Source organism: Acanthisitta chloris, unplaced genomic scaffold, assembly GCF_000695815.1.
Source record: "Acanthisitta chloris isolate BGI_N310 unplaced genomic scaffold, ASM69581v1 scaffold4506, whole genome shotgun sequence".
Lineage (NCBI taxonomy): Eukaryota > Metazoa > Chordata > Aves > Passeriformes > Acanthisittidae > Acanthisitta > Acanthisitta chloris.
The window spans coordinates 118,892-128,911 of NW_008677568.1; the positions used below are offsets into that span (position 1 = coordinate 118,892).

The window sequence follows — 10,020 nt, forward strand, 5'->3', positions numbered from 1 at the left end:
AAGGGTTTCCTCTCTGAAGTGAAACAGCTTGATTAGGCTGGACCTAAATCTGCTGTTCCTAAGTGTTGTTTTGGGGATCTCTCCTGCTATTATTGGGCTCAAAACGTTGCTTTGTTCAAACTCCATCAACAGGATTGCTTTGCAGCATTACAACTACATAGTAAAAAAACACTGTTTAAAATGGGGATAATTTGGGTAAAGACTCGGAATCCCTCTAAATGAGGAAACTTTTCCTTTTGCAGGTATCTGTGAGAACAGTTTGGATGGTCTGGTGTTTGAATCACTGATCCCAAAGCCTATACTGCAGCGTTACGTGTCTCTCCTGATGGAGCACAGACGGATTATCTTATCTGGGCCCAGTGGCACTGGTAAAACATACCTGGCAAACCGTCTGTCTGAGTATATGGTCCTCAGAGAGGGCAGGGAGCTGGCTGATGGCGTTATTGCCACCTTCAATGTGGACCATAAATCCAGTAAGGTGAGGACACAGAAATCATCCTTGTGCAACTCATCCTAACGTATATCCGAAACGAGAGGAGTCTCCTTTATTAATCCATCAAAAACTCATTCTGAAGGTTGTTTTTAAAGCATTATGTTGATCCTGAAGGAAATCATATTTAAGGTTTTCAGAACTGCAGATTCACCTGATTATGATGGGCCTGGAATAGCAGACTTCCAGGTGTGTATTAAGACACCTAAAGGTGTTGTGATTTTGAAGTGGTTAGGAGCCTGAGAATTGCCCAGGAAGTTAAACACCTGCATAAAATTCCCAGAGACTTAAGCAATCCCTCTTGCATGTGGGCATTTTTCCCAAAACCCTCAAATGCATCTTCAGGCTGTCAAGAGTTTCTGCAGCTGCAAGTATCAGCAGTTGTAATCATGTGCTGGGTTTGGAGAGACTGTTGTCCAGACACATTCCTGTGCCGGTGAGGCATGTCTCTGCTTTTTTTATGTGCTGCTGGTTTTGCTGAATATACTTCCAGTCATCATCTAGATTAAAGGGGGAAAAAAATACTGTGTATTTGATGGCCTTAGGCATATTTTCCTCTGGAGGGAAAGGGATGGTTGAAATTGTGGTTGTAGGCCACTGATATGATTTGAGACATGCTTTAAAACTGCTGAGAGCGTTTCAACCACACCCAGTCACCCATCAGCAGTCCCAAAAGCTCATCCTTTTTTCACAGCATTGCTGAAAGCATCTGAATTTGGCCTCGGATGTTGGGGGCTTTGTTCCAGATTCATTCTATCGGCTGTATTTCGAGAGAAACACAGTTGCAAGATCATACAACAAATCCATGTGGAATTCAAAGTTGGGGTTGGTATGCACAAAGTTGAACAAGTTCTTGAAAAGAAAGAAAAATATTTTTCAGACCTCTTAGGTCCAGAATAAGGGTAGCATGAATAAAAAACACAAACTAAATGACAGAATCTTACCCCCCTTTCAGCCCTTATCTCACACAGGATTTCTGATACAGTCTTTGAATCTTCAGCAGAACCCACAAAAGAGAAGGAAAACCATATCATGTGTTTTCTCATGGAAAAATGTGTGATTTGTAAGATGTCAGGCTTTTTTGCTTTAGATTTTTTTACCAAGCATATTGATCTTAATTGGCTTGTCAAGGAATATGAAGAAAAACATGTTTTTTTCTTCTTTTCTTTGTATCTGCTCTGCAGGAACTCCGCCAATACCTGTCCAACCTGGCAGACCAGTGTAACAGTGAAAATAATGCTGTGGATATGCCTCTTGTAATCATTTTGGATAATTTGCATCATGTTAGCTCCTTAGGAGAGATCTTTAATGGACTTCTAAACTGCAAGTACCACAAATGGTAAAGAAACGATACCAGAATACGTTGCAAATGTTAATGCTGCAATCAGAGCATTTCTGCTGCAAAATGTGATCACAAAACCAAAGTCTAGTTTAACCTGGTAATGTGGACTAAGGTGGCCAGACTGTCCATATTATGGACAGTTCTTCAGAGATACATGAAATGATCCATTTCTCTGAAATCAGCAATTAAAATGTAGTGAGGGGTGTGAGTAAGTTGCATTTGCTTCGTGCCATAGATCTTTAATACTAAAAGGTCCTGCTTTGAGACTCCTAGTTTGCTTTCAGAATTTGATGTTCTCAGAAGTCAGAATCTCAGTAGAGAATTTGGTTATTTGGTTATAAGTATCTACAAAACCTTCTTTGACAAAAGAGGTTTGAATAACCTTTTTGAATGTTGAGGTTTTACTAAAAACTTGTTTTGCAAAATGTACAAGTTTAATTTGCTTGATATTTTTTTTTCCCTCTACAAGTCCTTACATTATTGGCACAATGAACCAAGCCACCTCCTCGACACCTAATCTTCAACTTCACCATAATTTCAGGTACTGTTTATTCATGTTTCTCATTTCTGTTTGTGGGCTGGCAAAGGAGTTATGGCTACTGAGTCATCTGAAATTGTTCTTATCAGCTGAAATAGCAAACCAAGAGAAATACCATTCACTCCTAGCTGCTGCCCTAACATGTGCAGCTTGATTATGGGGCTGTCATTAAAGTAACTGGGTTCATAAAACTTACTTTTCAGAGGATTGTTAAGATACTTGATCTCCTACCAAATTTTCAGTAAGACAATAAATAGGCAAAGCAGATTAATGAGAAATTAGCTGAAAAAATGCACACAAAAAATTGGTTCATCTAGTGAATTCATCATTCCAAAATAACTTTTGCTGAAAAATATACATGACTGGAATAACTCATTTTGGTCCTGATAACTGACTGGAAAGAAGAAGAGAAATGTAGTGAAGGATAGTTATGTTCAGTAATGTGGAAGGAGTAATGGCCATTTCTGCTGTTCTGCCCTAGATGGGTGCTATGTGCAAACCACACTGAGCCAGTCAAAGGCTTCCTCGGTCGTTTCTTGAGAAGGAAACTAATTGAAACAGAGATCAGTGGCAGGATGAGGAATGCAGAGCTGGTTAAAATTATTGATTGGATTCCCAAGGTGTGGCAGCATCTAAACAAATTCCTGGAGGCTCACAGTTCCTCTGATGTTACTATTGGTAAGTGCTCTGCCCATATGCCCAGGCATATGTCTTTTTATGTATTTCATCTCCTTGTATCAGGTTTTGTACACTTCCTTGTGCTATATCAGGTAAAAATGTATTTCATCTCCTTGTATCAGGTACGTCTTTGTGCACTTCCTTGTGCTATATCAGGTAAAAATGGTTTCTTTAAAACCCTACTTTTAGATGTTATAGATCCTATTTTTGATGCTTAGCGTGATCATGATTTGAGTTGAATATCTGAATTTCCTTCTCTAGGTCCACGGCTCTTCCTCTCCTGTCCGATAGATGTAGATGGTTCTAGAGTTTGGTTTACTGACTTGTGGAACTACTCCATCATCCCATATCTTCTGGAGGCAGTTAGAGAAGGGCTACAGGTAAGCAGGCAAAAGTGAAAAATCCTAAGTCTGGAATGGTATTCAAAAGGCAACAAAACTCAATAACAACAACATTTTCTGTAGATACAACTTTGTACATTGAATAGCTGCATGTCTGTGAAAATGTAACCAAAATAGTCAGTAACTTCAGGCAGAATTAGTCGCTTCAAACACTTTTGAAATAGACAGTGGAAGAAGTGATTAGATGCCAAACTACTGATGTTTTCATTGGGGGTGTTAGACACCCAAATATCTTTCAGTACTGTGTTCAGTACTGTGCATCTGAAAAATATGCTTCTGGTCATTAACTTCATTACTCAGGATTTTCCTTTGTAAATCAAATCTTTCAACAGAGGAACAAAGCTGTGTATGGAGAGAAATGTATTCACGAGTGACAGGATCAGTATCAGTGACATTTTGATTACTTCTCAGTATACAGGATGATTTTTTTTTAGTAGATTCCTCATAATTCTTTCAGAGGCCACAGTGAAATCATCACTGATTGCCTGTGCTTAGTAACTGATTCATACTCTAGCAATTTGGAAAGTGTTAAGTATTGCCACACAATTCTTGGTGTCTGTACAACTCTAAAGCTTGTTGGAATCAGGAGGAAGGTTCATCAGAGGTTTGCTATGGCCTTGTCATGCAAATAGGAAAAAAAGGTGGGTTTTATTCTTCTCTATTCACAGAATAAGCACCACAGCATCTAATTTAAAAGATGGGTTTAGACTTAGCACAATCAAATATCCGTAAATTCTAGGCATTGCAGGCATGAAAGCTAAACACAAGATCACACAGGAATAAAAAGGTGCATCACAATGAGGGGCTAGAAGACTGGAAAAGGGCTAAAGGTGGATGGAGACTAGGAAATTATGACAATGCCTTGGGAGCTTGTGTTTTAATAAGAGGGCAAATGCCATTTTGAAGGCATAAGCTATAATTACATCTGACAGAGGTAAGAAGAAGGTAGTACTTGCATGTGTAAAAGGCTCATTATAAAGATAAAACCTAAAGGAGTTAAAAAGAAGTGCAATAGGTATCATTAAGATATGGGAAGCATTATTCAATAAGAGAGGAAAAGAAGCTCAAACTACACAGATTATTCAGGAGGAAACAAAAATATTACTTGATCTATGGAACTCTTCTGCTTTAGTCTTGCAGAGAAAAAAAAGTCTAGTGGCTGTTTGACAAGTTTGAACATGGTTTGCTGTTGATAAGAATAATTAAGTTATGAAATTTTGCTTACAGAAGTAATAGTTGCTCCATCACATATGTCTCTATGACTGAAGTCTTTTTGAAACATGCAATAACTCCAAGTAGGAGCTCCCTGGAGAAGCAGTTGTGTTGAAGAATGATTCCCTCATGTTTGTGAAAAGTCATTCTCTCCATTCTCCTGCTGCTTTGGGCTCACTGTTGCAGTGTTTGTCAGGATTTGCCTTGCCATTAAGACATGTGCAAAAAAAGTGTGAAATAGTTAAAATAGTGGGATTTTGTTTTGATTTGCTTGTTGGTTAATATCTTTGCTATACAGTACTCATTATTAGGGGTTAAGCTTTTGTCTGCATGGGAGTACTCTGCAGAGAATGCAGAATTCATGGAAATGCTCCACTCTGAGCACTTGAAGAAGAACTAAAAAAGAAGGAGAGATTTTACATTGTCCAGTTAACAACCTTGGGTTTCACTTGCTCTCTACAGCAGCGATTTCTAGGTGTTCACAGAGCAAGAGAGGAGACAACCCTGTCATGGGAAACTGAGTTTTTACTAATGGTTTCTTCCATATCTAAGAATACATGAGTTCTTCAAGTTTTGGTTAAAATCTGGCAAACTGTGATTGCCATTTGAAACTTGTCAGTGCCTGGAGAACTCTTTTCTTTAGGATGATTGTGTTAGACTCTTAGACATGAGGAAAGTGATAGGTCCTAGAGTACAAAATACACATAGGAACTTTGCTAGAAATAGAAGAGGAGAACCGTTTTACGTCAGCTTCCTATAAAAGAAGGTAATGGGAGCCAGTAATCTTTTTGGCCTAAAACAAGAGAAAAGAGAGAAAGTTACTTTGTTTCCTCTTGAAATGGAGAAAACTGATAGTCACAGTAATGCATGGGCTCCTTGTAGTGTGTTTTGAAGGTCTCATATCACTGATCAGTACGTGTGAAAAGCTTTGAAAAATTAGGAATGGAAGTGGAGCAAGAGAACAATTGATAAAACCAACTTTTTGCTGCTTTGTTTTGCCCAATATCTGCAGCTTTCCTTAGGTTATGTGAATGACTTGTGTTCCAGGTGTAAGGATTTCAGTTTCTCACTTTGTGCTTTAGATTCTTTATCCACATCAATCTCATTTTTCCAAATTGCACTAATTCATCTCCATGTAAATAATTTCTCTTTTGTTTAGTCGATGGATAAGAATGCCCTTTAGTACCTGAAGAGAGGTCAGAGTGCTGCTAATTAACAAGCCAATGCTAGAAATGAGGTTTCATTTGGGGCTGTTTTCTGTTCCCCACACTCTCAGAGTCTCCTCTGAGAACACATCATCTCTCCTGAAACTGCCTAGCAGAAAGGAAAGGTGGACTGCTAGTTCCAATCTGATCCCTGTGGATCTGCACTGAGCTATTTTTATGTTTCAGTTTCTCATCTAGAGAATTATTTTGGGTCAAACACAAGCAAGCCAAATGGATCCTTACAGTAATTGCTCCCATTGGAGCTAAGTTGTTTTGCTCTTCAAAACAGGGATGTGAAAATTAGAAGGTTGTATAAAACCCAAGTTCTTCCTGCTTGTCGTGTTGATACAAAATGCAACATCAGCAAAATGAGGACCCAGAGTCCTGCCTGGTTTTCTGCCACTGTTACTTTTACTCCAGTAATTTCTCTCTGATGCTTTGTGAAGCAACCTGTTCCATCCTATCTGCTGAATTGCTCCCTGGAAAATGTGCCAGTGAAAGGGATGGACAGACCTGGTTGCCCTAGAAGGGAATAGTGACTTATTCAGTCTCTCAGAAGATAATATGATGATTTCGTATGTTAAAATAGCAATTGTGTTTAGTAACTACTTTTCAGAAATGAGATAGGATCCACACAGGCCTTTGAGGGAGAAAAGATGTGAAAAATCCTCACCACTTAGCAAATCCCATGCATTCTTGCAAATTTGCGAATAAAATTAAAATAGGAAATCCGGTTTACCACATCTTGAAGACATTATGCTGGGAAAATACAGCTCAAGGATGGAGTTTGGTGGTGGAATAGGCTGAGTTTCAGATTGCCTAGCACTATCTGCTGCCACCTCTGCTCAGGCTGAGACTGCTCCCTCCTGCTTCACAGTCCAGCAGGTGTTGGTATTCAGAGCAATTTAGTACTTCATCATGCAAAAATATAAACCCACAAAAAATACCAGGAAGAACTAGTGATGAGGAAAGTGAGATGGTCTTAGATCCATCGGAGAGCTGGTGAATTTCTTTGCTTGGCTACTGCTTTTCCCCCTGTGCAGGGAGAGAAAGGAAAGGGACAGTCCTCTGAATTCAAGTGACCAAATGCCAGTGATGAGCTCCAGTTGCTGAAAGATGTTGATGGTGGAGTTTATAAAGTGGAAATAAACATTCTAGTCACTTCAAGTTCTATTTATGCTTTTGAAAGTCACAAAGCATTAAAATGAATGTGTTGTCTAATTAAAGCAAACGAAATATAACAAGGAGAATACACTGGGATTCAGTAACACAGTGTGTTGAACACAGAAAACATTCTTTGAAACAGAACTTACCTACTTAGGAACATCACCATAGACAGGTGCTGCTGGTGCTTTCCCTTGGTTGAATACAAAGATATTCTGACTTGAAAACCCTATGCCTTGACATTCCTCATTATTGCCTGATGACAGGTTTCACGTTTCCTCCTCCACATTCCACAGACAGCAGTTTCAGTGACCATGAACATAGATAAGGCAGTGCCAGTGTGATCCAGATGTCAGCTTTGATGGCTTCTTTTGTGTATTGACATTATTTAAGTTGACTTTATTAAGTGAGGCTGTTTTCAGGTTTGCCTTCCTTCAGCTGGTGCCAAGAGAAGGGCACTGAGGTGTCAGAAGGTGGCCAGCTGCTTTCATATCAGTGCCATTACAAACAGCTTTGTATGTCATTAGAGTAAGGGAAATCTCATGTTCAACCCTGCTTGCAAGTGGTCCCTGCAATCCAAGAACCATGGCATGTTCATTTGGGTTCAGTGGGCACTGAATGGAATGGTTTACCAGTGGGAATGTTTTACACGGTTTGTGCTTTTTCAGTTGTATGGGAGGAGAGCACCCTGGGAGGATCCTGCCAAATGGGTCATGGACACCTACCCCTGGGCAGCCACCCCACAGCACCACGAGTGGCCTCCTCTGCTCCAGCTGAGGCCTGAAGATGTGGGCTTTGATGGCTACTCAGTGTCCAGGGAAGGCTCAACCAGCAAACAAGTTCCAGTGAGTGATGCTGAAGGTGATCCTCTGGTAAGCTTTACTTCTGAGACAGCAGAACTGCTTTGTTTCCCTTATATCTAGGGATTCAAAACAGGAATAAAAAAGGGAAGGACAGCTGAGGTGTGATTAAGAGTTCTAGAGTTAAAAGGCAAAGTTGCTTAGGGAAGTCATCAAGTCAGGTTGATGCAGTTGCACAGAAAGCCCATGCAGTTCTGCAAGAAAGTGAAGGTGCTGTGCAAACTGAGTGCCTCGAAGCTGTTCTTTTGAGGTGTACATTTTGCTGGACAGTTGGAAGTATAGAATGTGTGTTACAGTATTTCTAGCTTACACATGTGCATACACAGATACCAAGGTAGGTAGTGGGGCATTCAGATTTGCCTCTTTTGACTGATCTGTCAGTATTTCCCTGGCACAGAGGAAGGGAGGGGTATGATGCTTCAGAATCCTGTTGTGTCCAGCTGTAGACTAATCCCTTCTGCCTTCTCATTTCCACCTTTACTGGAAAAGCATGTTGTAGCAATAACCTGCATGCTGCTGTAACATGATTTACAGTTAATATCCCTTTTCTGAGTCTCAGTATCAGTTACTCTGCTTGTTTCTCCCTTTCTTACCCAGTGGCAAAGCAAATGCCACTGTAGCTTTCATGTGGAGTTCTTATTTCCAGCTCAGAATACAAATAATCATGAACTTCTGTGCCTTTGCAGATGAACATGCTAATGAGACTGCAAGAAGCAGCCAACTACTCCAGTCCCCAGAGTTACGACAGTGACTCTAACAGCAACAGCCACCACGATGACATCCTCGATTCGTCTCTGGAGTCGACATTGTGATCTTCCTCAGACACAAAGAGGTGGTTTCCATTATTGCTCCCCCACTTGGCAAGAACCCTGATCACAGACTCATAAAAAGAACATGTTCCTGGGCTGGGATCTCAGTATTAGAGCTGCAAGAACAACAAGACACTTGGAGTCAATATTGAACCTGGGTGCAGGCAACCCAAGCGACCTTTGTATTGTTTTTCTTTTGATGATGACGAGAACTGCACTATTCCTTTGTTTCCTTCTGTTTAGTTGCTGTAAGCTCTCATGCCTAAGATCCTGAAGATGTTAGAAATAATCATCATTACTAGAAGTCGAAGGGACAGGGAGGGACAACTTCACAGCTCTAAAGCAAACAGCTTTGTGCCATGCACTGTCTGGAAGTAGAGAGGAGAGGAAATATTTGCCTATGCTGCTTCTGACCAAACACATTTATGTGAGGGCTGGACTTTTACCTATCAGCTTTGTGAATTAAACTCAGCTTCTTATAGTTCTGGTGCTATAATAATATTGCTTGCCTTGGTAATAATACTCAATAAAGGCAAAGCTGCAAAACAGGGAAGCTTGAATAAATATTAAAATAAGAGAAAAGAAAAAAAAAAAAGAGAAAAGAAAAAGCACTGCTCTCCTTGCCAGTCTGAGACCTTGGCTTTCTTTCCTTGTGTGTTTATAAAGATTATATATATAAATAGGAATATATAAAAATATATATACAGTCTGAACAAATCAGGTTTTTTCAAACACTGTGTAACAATCAATCCTGCTACAAGTGAAAGATCAGGTAGCCCTTTGCTAGTCAGGGCCTGATTCTCTTCCCACTTCCATCCACACAACCAACTGGGCTGACTTCTGTGGTGTTTACACCCTGTTTATTGGCCCTGAGGAGAAGGTTTTCCCTCCTTCACAGAAGTCAGCAGAAGGGCCAAGCCCCATCAAGTCCTCCAAAGCAGCCTCAGCAGTGCACAGGCTTTGTGAGCCCTGTACACCGAGGTGAGCAACACCCCTGCAGAGGGATGAATTGGACTTTCAGTTTTTCATTCTTGCCATGAAATGTTACAGCTGTTTTTTAAAAACTTTGGGTTTTGTTCAGAGATTTTGTTCCAAATCAGCACAACCATAAGGGGGTTAATTAAAATTCAGCTCTGTGACAGTTCCAGTGTTACTCTGGTGACAATATTTACTTCCATGACTTTTCTTTTCAATTGCAAAGTAAAAAAATAAAATAAATCAGTATTTTAGCAGTATTCAGGTCTGGAAAAAAAAAAAACTAAGGAGGGACTGGGTACTGCATCTTTTTGAAGTTTAGCTGTGCCATGCCTTTGAGCTCTGG

The 10,020-nt window shown here is 40.1% G+C and overlaps 1 protein-coding gene across 1 annotated transcript in view; it reads left to right on the top strand.

Moving 5' to 3' along the window:
* NAV2 (neuron navigator 2) overlaps positions 1–9,912 on the top strand; it is an 84,457-nt gene extending 74,545 nt beyond the window's left edge. Inside the window, 7 exon segments of the mRNA XM_009076552.1 lie at positions 243–478; positions 1,675–1,829; positions 2,302–2,373; positions 2,852–3,048; positions 3,310–3,428; positions 7,699–7,902; positions 8,577–9,912. Of these exon segments, the coding sequence (XP_009074800.1) occupies positions 243–478; positions 1,675–1,829; positions 2,302–2,373; positions 2,852–3,048; positions 3,310–3,428; positions 7,699–7,902; positions 8,577–8,702 (1,109 nt within the window). The 3' untranslated portion in view covers positions 8,703–9,912.
* Positions 9,913–10,020: the final 108 nt, after the last annotated feature.